The 23,245-nt window shown below is 37.3% G+C and overlaps 1 protein-coding gene across 1 annotated transcript in view; it reads left to right on the top strand.

Moving 5' to 3' along the window:
• Window positions 1-800: 800 nt before the first annotated feature.
• Window positions 801-23,245, top strand: part of LOC149551920 (protein S-acyltransferase 24-like) — a 99,549-nt gene continuing 77,104 nt past the window's right edge. The window contains exons 1-2 of the mRNA XM_089787418.1: window positions 801-1,345; window positions 6,958-7,098. Of these exons, the coding sequence (XP_089643544.1) occupies window positions 1,115-1,345; window positions 6,958-7,098 (372 nt within the window). The 5' untranslated portion in view covers window positions 801-1,114. The remainder of the gene's footprint in view (window positions 1,346-6,957; window positions 7,099-23,245) is intronic.

The following is a 23,245-nucleotide window of genomic DNA, read 5'->3' as shown; positions in this document are numbered from 1 at the left end:
CTCTCATTTCAAAGCCATGTCTTTGTGTGCTTTATTTTCTATTTGTTGGTTTATCTTTGGGAATATGGACCATGCCACCCATTTTTTTGAGGAGTTGAAAGTATACTTTAGTACATTTGGTTTAGTATATAATCTTTTCATAAATTAATTCTTCTTTAAGTCTCCTACATCTTCATAACTTTACTAATAATTATAGAAGCTAATGTTCATCAAATTACTCCAAATTCTTCTTATACATTAAGCTTTTAAACTTCTCAACACAACTTCCTCTTATAGTTGTAATTAAAATTTTTCTTATAAACTACACACTCTCAAAAATATTAATATTTATATATATTTGTGATCCTTAAACTGAATTTGAATTTTTTTAATATTTACACAAACTCAAAATTCAATCTAGAATAAATATCAAATTCAAATATAAAATTTTCTTTTTAGACTTGAAAGATGGAAATAACACCCCTATAGACTACAATACTTTGAGTAAACTTAGTCTCCAACCACAATTTAAAAAAACTGGGCCCCATCCTTTCCTTTTATTAATTTAAAAGCTTAAAACATATACTAATCTCTTTTAAAAAGTCTAAATTAATATTCCCACATACATTATAGAAATTACTAGAACATACTGATTTATTAAATTTTAATTAAAAAAAAAAAAACATTAACTTCATTATTTAGTAAAATTGAGACATCTGAAGTGAGGAAACTTGTTCTACAGGTCTTCAATGTATGTATGTGACCTCATGACACCGATGTTTTTTCACTACTGTAAATCCGTGAACAAACTTAACCAAACCCTGTTTCTAAATAAACAATTCTAACCGTATTTTATCCCTTCCAAATTTTGAGTAGAAGAAAACATCTACCTCGTTCACCTAACAAATTGTGTTCGAACAGAGAGGTACTATTTTCGTATCGATCAAATTAGAAATGCGATGCATATAAATCAAAAGCAGGGGCGGCTTCTTTTGATCTCTCTCGACTCTGCCTGTTCTACATTGAGAAGACAAAGGTTGCAGTAGACATGTACATATAAACGTTCAAACCGTCTTTTCAGTTGAAGAGACTTTTAAGTACGAAACCCCAGAGTGTTTGGGAGCCTGCGCCTGAGATGATTTCTTCAGAGATCGAACTGGCCACAGAAGCTCAAAACAATTTGGGGAACGAAGAGCAGCTGAAAAATAATGTATATGCTGCAGCTACATATGGCGACGTGGAGGCTTTAAAGAGGTTGGTATTAGTGGAGGGTTGCTCTGTATCCAAGCCCGATGGCAACGGTTATTATGCGCTGCAGTGGGCTGCTTTGAATAATCACACCGCAGCTGTACACTTCATTCTCGAAGTAAGATAATATTTTATTTATTTGCTTATTTGTTGTTTGATTAGCTGCATTCAATTAATTTGGCAAGTCAATGGATCGGATTATTTTACCCAATGTCGATTTCAACTTCAACAGCTCATGTGATCCTATGGGTTCTTCTTTTTATTGACTGAAGCTTATGTTTGTTTGTTGAATTATCTAGCTTTCTTAGTCATTTTTCGTAGGTTCTAGGACTTAATGATTAGGATGGGAGCTCCTTTTTGGTTTCATTGCTGTTGATTTTAGGGTGAGATACAGGGAAGTTTTAATGTTTTTCACAAATCTCCCAGTTGGCCGATATTCACCTAAATATTTAAAGCGGGGAGTCCATTTACAAACTTTCTAGAAACATTACCTAATCTTTTGTTATAAAACTGAATATGAAATAATGATGTTAATGGTTACTGGACAATGATAGAAGATTGGATTACGAAACTGAAATTACATTTTAAGACAAATTTGAAATCCCAATTCTTAGCAATTCAAATTCTTTCTGGAAGATAGATGATTTATTATTAACTAAATCCTCGCCTAGTTTTGTGAATGGAAATGAATACTCTAACTAAATCCTCGCCTAGTTTTGTGAATGGAAATGAATACTCCTCAATGTTAAATTGTGGAAATGATTCAAATGAATAATATCTGTTTGTAAGAAATGGGAGTTGTTATGGATTTATAAATCCACTTGGAGTAGGTTGCCCTGTGCCGGTATTCAGTATAAACATTGAACTTCCAGCATAATGAAAATGAGAAAAAACATTACCACTGTTTTCTAGAAAGTGATGTCATGTAACATTTAAAAATCCATTTGGAGTAGAAGGATGGCCTATTCCAGTATTAGTATGAAATCTCCAGTATAACTGTATAAGCCTGCCTTGTTAATAACAAAGTCAAATGAATGTTAATGTGTCACTCAAGCCATTGGATTCAGCGTGTGTTTTTCATGTATATGGACAATGAATTGAATTGTGATGAGATCTTTGTATCTCCGAGGCATGTCAGAATGTGTAGAGAAATCAGAACTCAAGATTTATACTGTTGCATATGCCTCTGTAAGCTACTAGAGAACAAAACATTGTTACAGAACCTACATGTAATGCAAATGAAAAAATTTCATTTTTGCCATTCCCGTATGTAAACTATTTAAGTAATGTCTTAGCTCATTTAGAAAAAAAATGGAATTGTTTGGTCTGGCCATGAAGGAGAGTATAAGTGCTTAATCATAGTTTAAAAGCCACACAACTCAAAATCTTATCTCGGACTCAGACTTGGCAGATAAAACAAATTAACTATGTATAATAAGCTTAAATAATGCATGGGAAACATAAATTTACTAAAGATTAAGTTTGGAGAACACAAAGTCTATTTTGCTTTTTAAATTGTTGCAAATCACAGTTACATAGATGCCATTATCCCCCAAAGGCTTAAAATTCGTCATTTCAAATATTGTACAACTGTAGTTTGCAATTTCTTCTCCCCACTTCCTATTTTTAAGCCTTGAATCAGAAGGTAAATCTTAATCGTCCCCCTCTGATGAGGAGGCAAGTTGCTTTGATGGTCTTTCACCTTACAATAGGCCTCTAAGCCTACTCTCCACAAAAATGTCAACAAGAAGCCCCTGGAGTATACCAACCCTTCTAACTCACTTGTTCAACAGGTCACACTGTCTCCACAATCTTGACAAGTCATGGACCCAAGAGTTCCACTTTTCAAGCTTCTTGATCAATGGATTCAAGGCTAGAAAACAATGACATTTCAGGGGTTTGACCACTCACACCTTTCTCCAACACCTCAACAATGAGGATTAGTTTCCTATGGTTAAAAGGTTACAAAATTAACAGGTTTCAAAGATCCAACCTTTCCCAAATACCCGATTTTACCTATTTGGGCCATTAGGTCTGTGAGCTCCAAATTAGGCCTCCCTAACCAGTTTTTGGACTACAACTTTCACACAACTGGGGATCATCCCAAACAAACTCCAGATCTGAGTACCCATTTGGATTTTCTATCAAACCACAAACTTTCATGTCAGGGTGCTGACATCTGATTAGGGTTGCTATTATAAGGTGCCTATTAGGTCTATAAGGCTAAAATACAGAGTTGCTGATTGCCTTTTGTTCCAGACTTCTTCTCCACCAAACCTAACCTTTCAACACTTCAAACAGTTGAAGTACATCCCAGACAATCTGTCCAAAGTGTTCAAACCCCTTGTTTCTTTCATCCATACAATCTATGCTACTCTGCCCACATAATTATGCCTGTCACATTGAGATGCCAGGCTCTAGGGCTCGCTCTCAAAAATAGCCATTAGGAGTGGCAACAGAAAGGGTTTTAAAATCTTATAGTACATGGTTTTAGGCTCTAGGGCTCGCTCTCAAAAATTCATGTTTTGTCTCCAAACCCTAGCTAGTAAGGGTTTCAACCAAGCGATAGGAAAATGCTTGTTCCTTCTTCACCCTACAACATCAGAACCTGAAAATATATGCAAATGAAAGGTAAAACAATGCTTTACTACGATTTACAAACAATCATTGTATACCAATACAGAAACATGAAAAGTATGGACTGTAAAACACAAATTTGCTGCACAATCCTCACTGAGTTGATCTCCCAACTTGCCAAATTCCTCCACCACACATGCTCAAGTCATTATAGATGTTTTTGAACCTTTTCACAATGGTTCCCAACTAACCCAACTAAATTTTGAATTAGTTGCTTGTTAATACCAAAATTGCACAACATGGCAACGTTTTGCAAAATGTTGTCAATGTTGTCATTGACAACTTTACAACATTTTGACAATTTTTCATTTTGCAACTTTCTAAGTACCCTAGGACCTCAAACACTTTGGAATGACTACAATAAACATAAAACAACATAGAAAACATGATCTAGGGGTAATTTCCTTATTTTGACCCCAATTAACCATATATGAGCAACTATTCCTAATTGGTTCTAAAGTATAATTGGTTCTAAAGTACAATTTTGTGCCAAATTTGGCTTGCAACAACTCTAACCCTTTACCTACTTGGTCTACATGATCCATTTAATTAATTTTCCAGACCGATCTTGACAGGCAGTCAAACTGTCAGCAAATTGCAATTACTAACCAACATCAATTGCAATGCTGAGGACCTGAAAACATAATAGTGCAACATCCAAAAAACATGAATATTATATCCAGAAATGCAAGCTGTCATCACCAAATGTGGAGGAATGCAAAGCATTTTCCTGTACAAACTTAAAATACTCTTTCCTGCATATTCCATGCTCTGATTTTGTATCATTTTGGAAATGACATATGTTCATTCAAGATCAACACTAAGGAACACAAGAACATCTGAGCACATAATTCCTGACCTCCACATACCAGGCTAACATCAATGAAAGCTTTAACTTATATTTCCAACAAATTCTAGGTCACAGAACTTCTAATTTTCCCAAAAATCAGTCAAAAGAATCCAATATGTCGGAAAATTGTAGTCGCATAAAAAAAACCCAAAAAACGGTACTATTACGCAGGTCTAAGAAAAACCCTAGGTTTAGTCATGGGATAAATCATAAAACATATCCCAGAAATGCTTTTCACGAGTAGAAAGTGCGGCCTGCAAATCATGTTGCCCAGGAACTTTTAGACAAACACTCTGTCGTGGTAGGAAGAAGGAAAACCAGCATAGTAGAACAAAAAATCCTTTAAGTAAAATATATTAAAAACTTCTTATGTCACTTAAAAAACCTCAGAAGGCTCATGCAGTTCAGAAGTCACACCCAATCTTCAAAACTGACACTAACAAGCTTCATTCATCAACCAGAAAACCCCACGAACTCCAAAAATGGCATGAACAAAAATGGCACAAGCAAAAACCCTTGAACTGTAAATCTTGCAGGAGAAAAAACAAGCCAAAAACCCTAGCTTGCGGTTTGATCTGGTGCACAAAAAAGAAGACCTGTAACATTTTAGGAAAAACGACACCTCAGGAAACCCTCAATTTGCTTTCATAGAAGGTTGAAAAATGTAGGCTGCAAAATAATGCAAATGAGAAAAATCCCTCAAGTTTTATGAAAAATAGGTAAAATCCTCTTCAAATTTATAAGGAAATTTCTAAGTAAACCTCAGTATTTGTCATTTAAATTGCTAAAAAACTTCCAGAAATAAATTCCTGGTATTGAATCCACGATTTTTAAAAATTTGCCAAACACTCTAATACCATGAAATGATAATTGATTGTTGTTGTTCTTAACAAAGGAGATGAATACTCCTCATATAGAGGATTACAAGGTCTTTCCCTAATGGAAACGATCAGGAACTAAAGACAAAATAGAAAGTTGCTAAGCTAATTACAAAAGTAGAAAGATAGTAACCAAAGTAATTAAATGACTTAAATGACCATTATGAGCTAAAAATTACAATATTACTATAATAGACATGCTTGCATGCGGGGTCCTTTCCACCTTGAATTATGATTTCCACACTGTAGAGAAATCAGATGTTGAGTAAAACAAATTGAGCAACAAGGTTTTTGGAAAAAATAAGAAAATAAAAAACTCAAGTAAATACCTGTCAAATCACACTCTAACGATTAATTATCCTTCGATTCACTTGACGGTCATCTCATGCAGCTGCAATTTAAATTCTTGAAGGTTACAATGAGAAAAGAAGTCAGTTCTTTTGGTGTTTGGAGGGGTAGGGGGTGGTTTTCTGATTCCAACTCGCCAAATCTCTCTGTTCTACCACTTAGTCAGAGTGAGTCTCTGAGTAACTCACCAAGTAACTTGCATGTTTTTCGGGCAGACTTGGCTTCTGAGTTGAGGATGAGTTATTGTTTGATCTGAAAAACTTGAGAGCCTGTCCAGTCTTGCCAACTTTCAGAACCATGATTTTGAGGCAGTTAATACTTTCTCTTTACATATTTATCTATTTTCTTCACTGAAGTACAAAATTATACAAACTGACCTTGATGCTAGACAGTGCATGTCTTTTATAAACTGAGATCTATATCAAAGTGTTAATTTATTTGCAGTGGATACCCTATTTTGGGGTTCCACTGATAGGTTCTTGATCACTACAGGTCAAAGTAAGCCTTTTACAAATAATTTATTTGTGTATACAAATACTTAACATCAGGTTGCCATTATCATCATTAGTTTAGACCTTTCTAAAATTCTATACCAGTTTTTTCCTTTCTCCACCATTGCCTTGAATAAATGTGTGTTTTTGCTCTTTCTTTCAACTTTATTATGTACCTAATGAACTGACATTCCAGGCTGTCCAAAATTTAACAGCTAAAGTTATTTCATTCACCAAAATATTATAAATTATTAAGTTATTCAAAATCTAATCAGTTAAGGTATTGATTTGTAAAATTTGAAAAGTATTTAAGACATCTAAAATTAATTTTTTTCCATTCTTCAATTTTTTTCTAAAAATTCTTCATTTATGTAAAATTTATCACCTTGAGTCAGTCTCAACATTGCATTATCTGATATATACCACGATTTTAAGAAATCTATTGCCTTTGGGATTGAACCATTTTTTTTTTTTCAATAGTGAGTGGACTTGTGCTAATTCTATTGTTGTTATATGATTTGTTCAGCATGGTGGGGATGTAAATGCTGCTGATAATGGTGGGCAAACCGCTTTGCATTGGGCTGCTGTTCGAGGTTGTGTCGAGGTTGCAGAGATTTTACTTCAGAATGGTGCTAGGGTAGAAGCAGCAGATTGCAATGGCTATCGGGTAATTTCCAGAGTGGATAAGAGGCAACTGTTTTGTTGCAGATAAGATTTAGATATATCTTGGGTTACTTTTTTTTTCTTTTCTTTTCTTTTCTTTTTAATTACAGATTTGGTTTAGATACAGCTCTTAAAAATCCTTGAAGTAACTGGCATGATGCTTAGAAAGTAGCTCTGGAAGAAGGAACAGTATTTGATTCAATGGCAACTTCACATATTCCAGGCTATTGCATGCATATTCCAATATTAATATAGAAATACCATAATATTACCAGCAGAATTACATGAAAAAACAAAAATACTCATAAAACGTTGAATTGCAATTCCCCTGTTTTAAACAATAACTTAATTTTGAAGCAAGATGTGAAACAAGAGATGATCAGCAAAAATGAAATGTGTCAACCTATTAAACAACGTCATGTCTGATGGTTCAATTTGTTCTTAACCCATTTACTAAGAGATAAGTTTACAAAGATACGCTATTATGGCACTAACACTTTAAAATCAAAGCAAAACATTTTTTTCATAACCATATGTACATTGTAATGGTGATAATTCAGCTAAAAGGTTATTTACTATTTAGTGTGAGCACAGGTCCAAATCGGCCTGGAAACTTGTCTCATGCTGCTTTTTGTTTTTACAGTTGCCACTGTAAGTTGCAGATTCTTTTGATTATTGAAAATCACGTAGATGCTGTCCACAAGCTGTTATGCTATCACTTTACAATAAATACAACATCCCACCAAACTCCCACTACCCAAGCTCTATTGAAATAGAGTTTGATTGTAATGGACACCCTTGGATGTCCCAACTAACTAAACCAAATTGCTGAAAGGAATTATGTCAAACAGTTTGCATTCAACTTCTTATTTCTCCGTTTAATGTTTTAAACCCCTTATAACTCCGAAAATCAAACATTTATTTGTTTGTTGTGTTTCGTGCATGGAATTGGTATCATACAACATAAACAAGAAAGAAACTACAATGATATGCAAAGTGGAAATGAACTGCTGCTAATAAAATGTTATTTTCAGAATTCATAAAACCAAATACATGGCAGATTTATCAACTCACTAATTACTTCAGCAGTATTGACATAATACTCCAGCCCATGCTTTCGAACTTGTTGCTACAATACTTTGTCCTTCAATCAGTCCACTACCTTCATAATACCATTCCCTCAAAGCGGCATAAGCGTCAGACAAGTAGTGAAGAAGATATGAGCAAAATACCAAATCTGCCTGTAGCCGAAAATGCAACTAAACTGCCTGATAATGAAGCCAATAACAAAGAATTCCAAAGGCCAAACCCCAAGGGAATGACATCTAGAATGTTACAAGAGAGGATAGACGTCCTCAAATGCCAAGAACGAAGCTACAACTCACACACCAATTTCTTCTCATATTCAACCTGTCTAATGAAGCCACAAATGCTTCCTTTTATTCTATTCCCACGGGTCCCCTCAACTCATATGGGCAATGTGGGATAAAAGATGTGTAATATAAAACATATATTAAAATACCCCTTATGTCTCCCTTGGGTACACATCACCATAAAATATATATTAAAGTAACACTTTAATATTTTACAATTAAATTAGACGTTACTTTAATAAAACTTCAGGCATTAAAATGTATTAGCAATCGGACTCCGAATAATGCGAGTGATAGCTCATCGGAAAGCTCTCACCGAGGAGTATCGAGTCCAATCACCAAAATTGACCTGCACTGTGTCCTGCCGACTTACTAAAAATAGTAAGTATGCCTGAAACTAAGTAAATCAACTTCGTTTTGGCCCAAACTGGAAATGACTAGGCCAAAACACTCCAAGATCCCATTAAACCCTTCGTTAGCCCTCGGGACCATGTAGAACAAGGCTAACGCGTACACACTTGGTCAACTGCTAAAATGGGGACATTACAGTCCGCCCCCCTTGAAATTGCTTGTCCTCAAGCAACCTCAGTCCAGCCTGCTGAATAACCTGCTCACTCTCCCATGTAGAATCTTCCTCCGGCAGGTCTTTCCATTTGACCAAATACTCCTTCACTATCCTGTTTCTAAGCTTCCTCTCTCTGGTATCCACAATAGCCTCAGGTACTAACACAAGCTTCCCCTCCTCATCCAAAGGGGGTAAATCTGCAGAAGGCACTACACTCTGACCAATGGCTTTCTTAAGCCTAGACACATGAAACACATTGTGCACTCGATTGCCCTCTGGAAGCTCAAGCTCATAGGCGACTTTGCCCACTTTGCGAATCACCCTGTAGGGACCATAAAATCTAGGTTTCAACTTTTCAGCTCCGCTCTTCTTGAGCGATGACTGTCTATATGGTTGTAGCCTCAAGTAAACCATATCCCCTACCTCGAAGCTACGCTCTATTCGGTGCTGATCAGCATACAATTTCTGTTGATTCTGGGCCTGTTGTATATTCTCTTTGAGCACTTTCAGGATGTCCTGACTATCCTGCAATAAGTTTTTGGCTTTGGGCACTCTACTGTCCCCCAAAACTAAATCCATGAAGCTAGGTGCTTCATAACCATAGAGTGCCATGAAAGGAGTCATCTTGATGGACATATGATAAGTGGTGTTATAACAATACTCTCCCATATGCAACCATCTGATCCAAGCCTTTTGTTGTGTAGTTACATAGTTCCTCAAATATCCTTCCGCCCATTTATTCACAATCTCGGTTTGCCCATCTGTTTGCAGATGATAACTAATGCTAGGTGTAAGATCTATACCACACAACCTAAACAACTCTTGCCAAAAAACACTCATAAACTTACTATCCCGGTCGCTGACAATGAATCTGGGCAGCCCATGTAACCTGAATATCTCTTTAAAGAAAAGATCTGCCACCTGTGCTGCTGTGTAAGTGGACGAAATAGCAAAGAAGTGAGCAAACTTCGTCAAGCGGTCCACCACCACATAGATGCAATCCCTTCCCTGCACTCGTGGTAAACCAGTGATGAAGTCCATCGAAATACTTTCCCATTTCCTATCAGGAATGGGCAAGGGCTGTAATAAACCTGCAGGAAATGTGTGTTCTCCCTTATTCTGTTGACAAACCATACACTCCTTGACATACCTCTGAACATCATCCTTGAGCCCTTTCCATGAAAACCGCTCTCGGATCTGCCTGTAGGTCTTGAAGACCCCCGGATGTCCTGCTGTGGGTGCATCATGAAATGCCTTCAATATCGCCTCTCTCAAATGTGATGACGGAATCAAATAAACCCTGTCCTGAACTCTGATCAATCCATCTATCACCTCATAGCGATCATCCTGTATGGTACCTGAAATCAATCTAGAAGCCCAATCATCTCCGACATACTCTGCTATAATCCGATCTCTCCAATCTCCTGAAATCTCCGCCAGAGCACATAAGTGAGGTCTCCGAGATAAGGCATCAGCCACCACATTTTTCTTACCTTTGACAAACTCTATGTCAAAGTCATAAGCTTGCAATTTAGTCACCCATTTTTGTTGCCGGTCATTAAGATCACGCTGGCTCATGAAGTATTTAATACTGTTGTGATCAGTCTTGATCACAAAATGTCCACCTACCAAATATGATCGAAATTTGGCCAATGCATGCATTATGGCCAACATCTCCCGGTCATAGACAGAATAACTTTTCTCAACTCCTCGGAGCTTCCTACTCTCGAATGCAATGGGATGCTTCTCCTGCATCAATACTGCTCCAATCCCATCACCTGATGCATCACAATGAAGCTCAAAAGGCTTTGTGAAATCCGGTAGAGCTAGAACTGGACATGAAGACATTACCTGCTTGAAATGCTCAAAACACCTCTGTGCTGCCCCTGTCCACACGAAGGCTCCTTTCCTGGTAAGATCTGTCAAGGGTGTAGCAATCTGTGAGAATCCCTTAACAAACCTTCTATAAAAACCACATAAACCAAAGAATCCCTTAAGCTGTGTAAGGTTTGTGGGAGTAGGCCACTCTACAATAGCTCTAATCTTTTCGGGATCAACCCGAACGCCATCTGCACTAATGATATGCCCCAGGTAAAGGAGCTCAGTCATGCCAAACTCACATTTAGATTCCTTGGCATACAATGACTCTCTCTCCAGAATAGATAACACCTCCTCCAGATGATGTAAGTGCTCCTCCCAGGTCTTACTGAAGACCAAGATGTCATCAAAGAAGATCAAGACAAATCTCCTCAGCTGCTTCCTGAATACCTGGTTCATACAACTTTGAAATGTAGCAGGTGCATTGGTTAGACCAAATGGCATAACCATGAACTCAAAGTGGCCATAGTGACATCGGAAGGCTGTTTTCTCAATGTCCTTTGCTCTCATCCTGATCTGATGGTATCCGGATCGCAAATCAATTTTGGTGAAGAAGCATGCCCCATGCAACTCATCAATCAGCTCATCAATCCTAGGAATGGGATACCTGTTTTTAATTGTTTTCTTATTCAGTGCCCTGTAATCGATGCACATGCGCATTGTCCCATCCTTCTTCTTTACCAATACTACTGCTGAAGCAAAAGGGCTCTTACTGGGCCTGATATGCCCCATCTCCAACAAATCCTTAATCGCCTTCTCTATCTCATCCTTGTGTTTCTTAGGATGACGATAGGGAGTAATCATAACTGGTTTGGCTCCCTCCTCGAGCTCAATAACATGTTCCATCCCTCTGTTAGGAGGAACCCCATGAGGAATATCGCTAAATACTTTAGCGTGTCTATCAAGTATCTTCTGGACATCTAGTGGATGACTCTTTTCTTGTGGCTCTGGTGAAGTTGGCATAATGTGGCACTCTGCCGCCCACTCTATGTCATCATGACGAAAAAGTCTCTGCATTCTCCTCAAGGACACTATTCTGCAACCTCCATCTGAAAGCCCTCTAAGTACCACAGTTCTCCCCTCATGCTGGAATCTCATCTCCAATTTTGCTAGATTGAGTGTGAACTCAACTAGTGAAGCCATCCATGTCATGCCGAGGATGACATCATAATCTCCCATGTCCACAACATAGAACTCATCTTCCAACTCGTAGCCATCTCCAAACCTGATGCGAAGATTAGATATCTTCCGAGTGCATAATAACTTATCACCGTTAGCCACCATGACTCTAAACCCATCATGCTCCTCTGTCTGTAACCCTCTCCTGGCTACCAACTGTGCATCTATGAAGTTATGTGTAGCCCCAGTGTCAATAAGAGATATCACTTTCTGCCCCTGGATAGTACCCCTGACCTTAAATGTGATTGCCTTTTGGGCCCCTGTCAAGCGTGCCAACGATCTATCATCCTTAGGAATGTTGCTCTCCTCTATAGTGTTACCCTCATCTGAATCGGAGTGCTGATCCTCCCCTTCTGACTCTGACTCTTCTGCTGAAAAATACTCCATTTGATTTGCCTTAGCCTTGAGAGAACATTTATGAGATAAGTCCCAAGGCTCTCTACAATGGAAGCACAACTTCTTCTTTTGAAGTTCATTCAAGGTTTCATTGTCTAGTCCTTTTGATCCTTCTTTGGGTTTGCTATACTCTTTCTGAAATGATTTTTTGTCTTTGTCCTTGCGGTAGGAAGAATCTGTTGAATGGTTTTTTCCTTTGTATACCGAAGGGGCTAAATCTCGTGCCTTTTTAGTTGCTTCAGCTAACGTGAGTGGATCATGTCCCTTCACCCAACCTCGTAATGGATCAGCAAGACCATCACAAAATAACACCACCAATCTCCTAGGAGAGATATCAGTAACAAGTACAGACAAGCGCTGAAACTCGGCAATGTAAGCATCCACAGAACCTTACTGTTTTAACTGTGCTAGCTCCTTGAAATGTAACTCGGGATCCTTAGTGTCAAATCTCCCAATCAATGTTTCGGTGAATTCCTCATAAGATGTAATCTGATTATGCCACCATTCATGTGCAACGCCATCCAAGTGCATAGCCGCATACTTGATAGCCTCCTCCTCAGGCATAGAATTAAGCTGCAAGTATGTATTTACCTTCTGCACCCAAGCTCGTGCAGTCATCTTCCCTGAAGCATCATAATAAGGTAAAGAAAGTTTTCCAACTTTCTTCCTCAGCTCAAAGTTTTGATTCCTCCCTCCTGCTTTAGGCATGTGTCTCATCCTCAAGTCCATATAATCTCTAAGAGAAATATCCGCCTGAAACTCTGGTCCACTAGCCTCCCAGTCCCTCCTGAACTGATCCTGTAACTCGGTAATCTGCGGTTCGTTTACTGGATGAACCGGATCTCTGGGTGGAAAAGTGGGTAGAAGAGGTCTCGAGCTCACAGTCCGTGTTGGGCGTGCAACGTGTCTAAAGTTATCAGCCTCATTCCCATTGTTGCCGTGTCCATTATTACCATTAATGTTATTCTCAGGACCATTGTTGTTGCCTTGGCCTTCATGGTTATTGTTTCCCCCGTTGTTATTGTTTCCCTCGTTGTTATTGTTTCTGTTGTTGGCATCACCTGGATTAATATTGACACCCATCTGTCTAGCCATGAGCTGCAACATCATGTCCATTCGCCTATTCTGCTCCTGCTGCATACGCTGCCCCTGCTCTAATGTATCCAGTAACTGTCGGAACAGTACCTCCCCTTGATCTGGACCAGCATTTCTGCCTCCGCCTAATCCTGTATTCCTGTCATCTCGATCACCCATATTATTGTCCTGATCACAGAATATCTCCTCTGTGTCTGTATGGTTGAATTCAATGTCCCCCTGCACGGATGTACTAGACTGTTTGCTTTGCAAGTCTGAAATCCTATTTTGTCTTGCTCTGGTATCGCGGAAATTATAAGACCCCTGTCGCATGCTCAAACATAAATGCTTACCCTGTGTTTTTTTTACTTACTTTTTCCCTCTATCCGGCTGTTCCAAATTCCCTATAAGACCTCCACAGGATGGCAGGACTTATAGCTCTGATACCACTGTAATGGACACCCTTGGATGTCCCAACTAACTAAACCAAATTGCTGAAAGGAATTATGTCAAACAGTTTGCATTCAACTTCTTATTTCTCTGTTTAATGTTTTAAACCCCTTATAACTCCGAAAATCAAACATTTATTTGTTTGTTGTGTTTCGTGCATGGAATTGGTATCATACAACATAAACAAGAAATAAACTACAATGATATGCAAAGTGGAAATGAACTGCTGCTAATAAAATGTTATTTTCAGAATTCATAAAACCAAATACATGGCAGATTTATCAACTCACTAATTACTTCAGCAGTATTGACATAATACTCCAGCCCATGCTTTCGAACTTGTTGCTACAATACTTTGTCCTTCAATCAGTCCACTACTTTCATAATACCATTCCCTCAAAGCGGCATAAGCGTCAGACAAGTAGTGAAGAAGATATGAGCAAAATACCAAATCTGCCTGTAGCCGAAAATGCAACTAAACTGCCTGATAATGAAGCCAATAACAAAGAATTCCAAAGGCCAAACCCCAAGGGAATGACGTCTAGAATGTTACAAGAGAGGATAGACGTCCTCAAATGCCAAGAACGAAGCTACAACTCACACACCAATTTCTTCTCATATTCAACCTGTCTAATGAAGCCACAAATGCTTCCTTTTATTCTATTCCCACGGGTCCCCTCAACTCATATGGGCAATGTGGGATAAAAGATGTGTAATATAAAACATATATTAAAATACCCCTTATGTCTCCCTTGGGTACACATCACCATAAAATATATATTAAAGTAACACTTTAATATTTTACAATTAAATTAGACGTTACTTTAATAAAACTTCAGGCATTAAAATGTATTAGCAATCGGACTCCGAATAATGCGAGTGATAGCTCATCGGAAAGCTCTCACCGAGGAGTATCGAGTCCAATCACCAAAATTGACCTGCACTGTGTCCTGCCGACTTACTAAAAATAGTAAGTATGCCTGAAACTAAGTAAATCAACTTCGTTTTGGCCCAAACTGGAAATGACTAGGCCAAAACACTCCAAGATCCCATTAAACCCTTCGTTAGCCCTCGGGACCATGTAGAACAAGGCTAACGCGTACACACTTGGTCAACTGCTAAAATGGGGACATTACATTGATTCTACTTATATTTTTTGTGGTCTGCTACTCCTGTCTATGAAAACAGCGATGGAGCTTTTTATATCTGGGAAAGGGAGAAGACAGTGTACTGTCAATTACAATGTAAATTGTAACAGATCAGTATTTGATGATAAATGAATATGAAAAAATTGGATTAAGTGGTGCAATTGATTAAGTTTACAACCTTTTGCCCATGCAAAGGAAGATTTGATATTTACCAGTGTTATTTCCTGAATCCCCTTTCTGGCCAATTTTATATGCATGAATTTTTACTATTCTGGTGTGAAGATATCCAGTTTTTAAACCCTATATGATGCGAATACTATTCAAATGCATTAAGTAGTTGTCAGTTTTCTTTATATATTCTTCATCATAAAAAAGATAGGGGATTTCTTAGCATTTGCAGGTTTGCAGGTAGTTTGTAGTCATCACTTGTGTTCATTTTCTAGATAGCGGATTTCTGGTATTCAGTATGGAAGTTATATTTTAAGTTTTCTTCTGTGTACTTTATACATATTTGATCTTTAATTTGTGTGCTGCGTCACTTTTAATGAAAATTAATTTGGGCCCTACGTTTATTACATTTTAAAGCAGTGCATCTTACATCCTTGGTTTCTTTAAAATAGCTCTTTTAGGTGTTCAAATTTTCAACTTTAGACAGCAAAATTCCAGGATACCATACGAGAACCTTGCACAGATTAAGCATTGAACTGAGCTTAAAATAAGGGAATTCATTGGCTTAAAATATCCAGTTCAGAAAATGTTGTTTTATGCATAAAATATTATACAAAACATTATATATGTTTTTTCCTTGGGTAGGGTATAGGTTCATGTAAATAACAATAATAAATTTAAATTATATTATACTAATAAATATCATATAAAAGTAACTTTTGCTAATAAACTTGGATCAAGCATCTAGGGACTGTCAAAAAGCATTTAAGTGTAGGATTGTAGTGACACAGAGTTTACAAGATCCAATCAAAATAAAGTTTATCAATCAGCTATTAATGCCACCTTGGTCGTCAATTTAGCTTTTCTTAACAAGCTAGATTATATCTACGTACAATTTTCTAACAATTTGCCAAGTGGCTTCAAGGCCTTCACACTTTGTACACTTTCTCCTCACATTACTCGAAGATCTTAGAATCATATGAACGTTGGTCTTTCCCCTTTAATGTCCCTTTTTCTTGCTTTCTTAAGTCCATTCCTACTCCAGGCAAGGAGTGACCTGCAGATCTTCGACTAAAATAGAATCTATAGTGCTGATTGTTCCACCTTTTAAATCTTCAACCCTTATGTTTAAAACTTAAATTAAAGACAAAGGCTTATTGACTGATGTGGAGGGGTTGGGTGGAGTTGAAGTTTTTATTTCTGAGTTTGAAGAGGCCTTCAAAATGTTGCCAACCTAAACTTTGCCAAGCACCTTTAGAAGAATAGAATTCTTGTCAAGGGAAATAAGTGAGATGATTGGACTTAGCGCCTTTCCACCAAGTTGGTTGAGAAGAGAATTTCTTGCAATTCTTATAAAAATAGGAAAACCCTTCGAGGTAATAAAAACCCAATAGACCATACACATGACGAAAGTGCCCACAAAAAGGAAAATGCCAATAGACCATACACATGACAAAAGTGGCCATGGAAAGGAGTATCAACATAATTCAATTTTGAACATCATATCTCCTATTTTTTAGAATAATTTATGAGGCAAGCCCTTCCTAAATCCATTTCCACACATATGTATGCATAAGTAGTGTGAGTATGGTTTGTGTTTTCTTGAGCAACATCCAAGATTTTTCCTTAGTAATATAGCAAGAAAGAACATGGTGAATTAAATGTCGATAAGGGAGATGGAGCCAATGAAACACATAGGAAAAATACGTGTTTGGGTTTTGTATTGGCATCCCTTTATCACATTTGGGTTTCGCTATTCAAACCTAGTTGTCTTTGAGAGTTATGCTTGGAAGCTCCTCTTTCTCTTGTATTATATGGCCCAGGGGGAAAGTTTTAAACTTATTACATCTCTTTTGCATTGTTACTATTGATGCCATTTCCCCCTTGAACACCTATCATGGAAGAATCTTTCTCCAAGAGACTCATCATTTTTCATGACCTGCATACAGCTGAAAGTGCTAGATTCAAGACCAGCTTGGACCTGCTGTCTTAAGATCTATCCCTAGATCAGACAGAAATGTGACCATCCTGAGATTTAGAACAAAGTCCCCTTGCAATCTGCTCCCTCACTAGGAGAGCCCTTTTGCATTTTAATCCCATATGCTACAATCACCTGCATAAATGCCACGATAACATTCCTAATGCGCCATTCTTCTTTTTTGCAAGAACATCCCCAGGGACCAAGGAGAATAACAAGAGCATAACAAGGCAAATGACTCACAGTACATATAGGTACACATAACTACAAAATTAAAAAACAGTACTCAAGAGAGAATACTTATCTCACTGTTTTGGAGCAAATGCTCATTAATATCCTTCCTGATATAATCTACTTCTTTCATCCAAACAAGGAGGTAAGGCCTGTTGTACCAGAAGGCTCTTTAAGAGGGTAGTTATAACTTGAAGCATGATGAAAGCTTCCTTCAGTTTTTGAACCATCAAGGCATGCATTGCTTTTTAGAAATGTTTAACTCATTGCATTCATCTTTAATTGATCTTGTTGCAATTTCAAGTGTGGATCCATCTCAGGTATTACTCTATATCCCTTAGAGTGTTGTGCAGTGTTGCTGATGCTATCTGCAGAAACGAAATCTCTATCCATAACAATCTTATCAGTGCTTCTACAATGCCTTAACTTGAAGATAACAGAGGGGCATCTTAACAACTAAAAAAGCTTGAGAAGTTTCTTCCTCTCTCTGTAATTTAATTGTTGTTCCAAGAACTTTGACACTTTCATATCCTATCAATCTGGCATCTGTGGTATGACCTTTACAGTCAATAAATGTGCTAAAAACATCATTTTGATCATCATTTAATGCCACTAGCATTCTAGAAGGCTCAATTTTCTCATGCGAATTCTCATTATTTACAAAGAGCTTGGACTCTTCTGGTTCACCATTTAACAAATCCTTCAGTACATAGTGTTAGGGAAATGGGCATTGCTCGGGTAGGGGAGGTGCTACATTATCCCAAGCTTCTGCTCTGATGACATAACCTGAAACTTTTCCACTGGCATGATCTAAAGACAAATTCACTCTCCTCCATATTCTGAGTATTGTCTTCAGCAGTCCATGACCTCATTAATGGCTTATTCTAGAAGACTCAAAGACTTCGAACTTTTCCACAAGTAATCACAGCATCCAACTTAATTTTACAGACTGCCAAAATTATTTGGCAGCGATGACAACTTTATACACTGTATTATCTTCAAGTGCTCCAGCAATCACAGATCAACAAAAATCTTCAATCCAAGTAAGGAGGGCACAAGCCTATGTTCTCCTATGCTTGCATTTATTATGATCCCCCCTGCTAGTAGTAACAATTATCACTAGTTACGTCTGACATTCGTCCAATCTTGATAATATTCCCTAACCACAATCTCAACAGCAGTTCTGTGAAATCTTTAACACCAAAGTCATGTTTTGCAAGATGTGATTGACGGGTTGTGCAGAAGAGAGTAACAATATCCACAAAGTTCGCATTAAGAGTTTGGCAAACAAACATGTTCTGCACAACGACCATACATTAGAAACACTAATGTTCGTTGTGGGATGGAAATGAGTCTCCATCACAATAACTGTGGGTTGTGCTGAAAGATTTGGATGTAGGAGTCAAAGAGTTTGGGCACGTAAATGTTTGGTACCAATAAAAACTTGATTAAATATATTATTGCTTCCAATTATAGTTCCTGTCCAGAAATGATATGAAGCCGATAATAATATTTGTAACCACAACAATTATAATATATTAGTTCCCCTGAATATTCCAGTCCCACATGATGTAGATGAATGGAATCCCTGTCGTTAACAGATTACAAATAAGACATTTGATGCAGTTTTACTGATACTCTCAGACTGTAGCATAAATGTAGATTTCACACAACCATATACAGACACGGGGCTGGTAATCATGTTCCTCAGAGTATACGTCATAATTGACAATATATCAGTCATCAGAGAAATGCGATCATCAATATTGCAGGTGAATTAAAATCTATATGCATTATCTTAGCCAATAGCATTATTATCACAAATATCAAACATACATATATATTTTTCTTATCAATGTATTGCTGTTACAAGGAGTGGTTCACCTTCAGACAAAATTTCGCCTTCAATACAATATTCTCACTTTCAGAATTTTTTTTGCCTTAAATACAATATTCTTACTTTAAGACAAAATATGTATCTCTTAATTGTGGCTATTGCAAATTTGTTTTCAATTTTGTTCTCATCTTTTGAACTTTTATCTCATTCACCTCCAGAGATCATTGACAGACTCTGATGCCATGTTGTTTTTCTGAGTGTAAGTCTTTTTAAATTTTTTTTTTATATCCAAGGGGAAGATTTGATCTTCCTTTATATATATTGGTGGTGTCCCTTTGTCAAGGGTCACCACTCTTGGCCAAATTAATTAATTCAAATAATTATACTAGTATAATTATATTATTATAATAACTGTATCATTATAATAATTATATCACAATATTATTATAATATAATAATATTATCTCAACAATCATATAATATAATTATATTATCCCAACAATCATATAATATAATTATATTGCAGTGTTACCTGAGGATGCGTCCCCGTTATTTTTTCAGCTGTCCCCATCCCGGAAACCTCCTAGGGACTTGGGGATGCCTAGGGGACTTTGACTTTGACTTCTAGAACAAATTTGACTTTGACTCTCAAAGTGGCATAAATTTGGCATATGAATTTTGGTAATTCTTATATTTTAAAGTTCTATTATGTATAAGTGCATGCTTTATCCATGTTTTCATATGAATATTTCAATTTTTCTTATTGTTATATAACTGTCCCCTGGCCATCCGTAAAAATGGCAAAAAAAATTTCTGTCCTGGAAATTCGTCCCCCCATCCCCTGCTATATCCAACCCAGAAACTTGGGGTAACACTGTTATATTGTCAATAATTATTAGTATAATTATATCACAATAAATATATTATCACAACCTTTATGTTATATATGTTGGCCTGTAGGAATCCGACCATAGCTACAACATTAACACTCCTTAGCCAGGGAGGAATCCTTCTTGCCAACTCTTGGTTTGTCCTTCCGACACTAACATCAACATATAGTAGCAGGGTTTAAGCTTTTCAACTCATTTCTTCTAAATAGAAGTCTACTTATATGGGTGAAGTCTTAAGGAAACGAAAGCTCCTACCTCAAAGGACCTTCCTATTCTTTTCCAATCTACATCAAAATTTTGACTATGACCCATCAAATCACCTACTGTTGTCACCCTGCTATCTAAAAGTAATAGATGAGTAAAAGATAGTGCATTGTCAATACAAAGACCCTTACAACTTGTCATCCCAATGGACATATGGTGTGAGTCCTGTAGCAATATTCAGTCAAGTGCAACCATCTGATCAATGTGGTTTGCTTGTCTGGAATTAACTTTCTATGTATCCTTTAGTTTGGGGATGCTATTACATGGTGTGAGCTCCATGTCAAGTGAAATAACTCTTATCAAAAGGAATTGAAAATCCTGCCACCCCTATCGTGGACAATGCTTTTGGACAACGCAACCTTAATATGTTCTTGAAGAATATGCCTGCCACTTGAGTTGCCTTGAAATTTGAAGCATGAGCAATAAAACTTTCAATCTATCAACCACAACATAAATATAATCTCTCCCTTGTATCTTGTGTAAACCTGTCATGAAGTCCATGGATAAACTCTCTCATTTCTGCTTAGGAATTGGTAGTTGTTGAAGCAGATCTATTGGAAAGAGTCATTCTCCTCTGTCATGTTGGCAAATTATGCATTTTATAATATGCTTCCCCTTCACTCTTTCCCATGCACACCTTTCATGGATTTGCTTGAATGTCTTATAATACCCTTGATGTCCTACTGTTGGAATATCATTAAAGGCTCTCATGATTCTTCTCCTTGATCCTGGTCTCAGGAACCAAGAAGATTATGTTCATGTAGAGGATTACCTTCTCACTCACAACATACCAATCATCTTTCACAGCCTCATGAATGATGTCAGCTGCATATTATTTCTTAGGATACTCAACAATAATAGAATCGCTCTAAATCAATAGAAAGATTAGATAACAAGTATAGGACAGGGCTCCAACAAAGTGCATCAGCCGCCACATTCCTCTCACTCTTCATGTACTCTATTTGGAAATCACATGCCTGCAGCTTGCTTACCCATTTTGTCGGCAATCATTCAATGTTTTTGATCCAAGAAGAACTTCAAACTATCATGATCAGTCTTCACAACAATTTTTCCACAATCTAAATTTTGTCTAAACTTGCCAGTGCATGCCTGATGGCCAATATCTTGTTTTTTTAAATGGAATATCTTTTATCTTACCTTGTTGAACTTGTCAAAAACAAATTCAGCTTCTTCAGACCATTCGGAAGCTCCTTTCTTTAACTAATCGTTCATGTGTGCCTATTGAGAGAATCCTTTCTCAAATTCCTATAATAACAAATGTAATCCAAGAAACTTATTTAGCTAAGTACAATTGTGAGTGCATGTCAAGCAAGGATCACTTAGTCTTCTGTTGATCTACCTGAAGACCCTTGGAATTTATGACATGACTCAGGTACAGTATTTCATATGACACAAACTCACATTTGGACAATTTAGCATAGAAGGATTGCAGCTTTAAAATGCCCAAAACTGTGCCTAGTGTTCCAAGTGTTCCTTCCAAGTCTTGCTATAGATAATATGTCTTCAAAGTAAACCAAAAGAAGTTTTCTAAGCTACTCATTGAAAACCTGATTTATGCATGATCAGAATGTAGGTGGGGCACTAGTTAGTCCAAAAGGCATGACCAAAAAACTTAACATTTTCATAACAGCGCACTAGTAGGCTGTCTTCTCAAAATCTTTGTTACCTTGTGTAAATTTGATGGCATCTTGGTCTCAGATCAATCTTGGAGAAGTGCACAGCTCCATGCAATTCATCAATGAGCTAATCTATCCTTGGAATGCAATGTGTAGTCTTGATGGTCGTCTTGTTTATTGCTTTATAGTCAATGCACATCCTAATAATGTCATCCTTCTTCACAAGCACTGCTGAAGATTCAAAGGGTCTGAAGCAAGGTCTAAGGAATCCCATGTCAAATTCTATGATTGTCTTCTTTGTCTCCTCTTTGTACCCTCTTGAATGGTGATATGGTGCAGTGATAACAGGTTTAACTCCCAATAATTCTAGAGCATCCTGAAACCCTGTATCCAATGGTAATTTGGGAGGCATGTTGTTGAAACCTACACATTGCCTGTCTGAAATTTTCTAAATGTCACCATGATGCATACATTTCTTGCCTGATGGATACTTTGTGGGAAGAATCAAGGGATGTATTACCTGTGCTAGTAGGCCTTTACAAAAGATTCTCTCAATCCTCTTTGTTGTTATCACCCATGGAACTTTATTGGAGATCCTTCCGAGGACAATCTTCTTCCCATTTCCTTTAAACTTGACTTCCATAGTCTGGTAATTCAGTGAATACTTATCTAGGGATTGCACCCATTGCATACCTAAGATCATGTCACAATCTCTGAAGTCAATCACATAAAAGTGGTTGCATAACTAATCATCTCCTAATATGATATTGAGATTCTTGATTACTCAATTTTATTCATTGATAAAGTTGTGGGTGGCCTTGTAATGTTCCCTTTTTGTGAGTGTCAACTTTCAGAGGATTGGCCTATTTCGTAACCATCATAGGCTAATGGAGTTGTTCAGAGGGTTCAATTGACAGAGTTGGAGGCCAATTCCCACACCAGAGGTCAGGGATGTTTAGAATAGCTCTTTGCTTGAGTCAGATTGGCACACTTGCTATTTATAGTGTCTATTTTGGGAAAATCAGAGTTTCTTCTTTAGCAAGGCACCTAGGCAATTTGGTAGAAGTGTGGGGTTATGGTGAC

This window comes from Cupressus sempervirens, chromosome 6 (assembly GCF_028749045.1).
Source record: "Cupressus sempervirens isolate cs-2001-9-10 chromosome 6, ASM2874904v1, whole genome shotgun sequence".
In the NCBI taxonomy this organism is placed as follows: domain Eukaryota; kingdom Viridiplantae; phylum Streptophyta; class Pinopsida; order Cupressales; family Cupressaceae; genus Cupressus; species Cupressus sempervirens.
The sequence above is the reverse complement of the archived record's forward strand: the minus strand, read 5'-3'. Positions and strand labels throughout refer to the sequence as shown.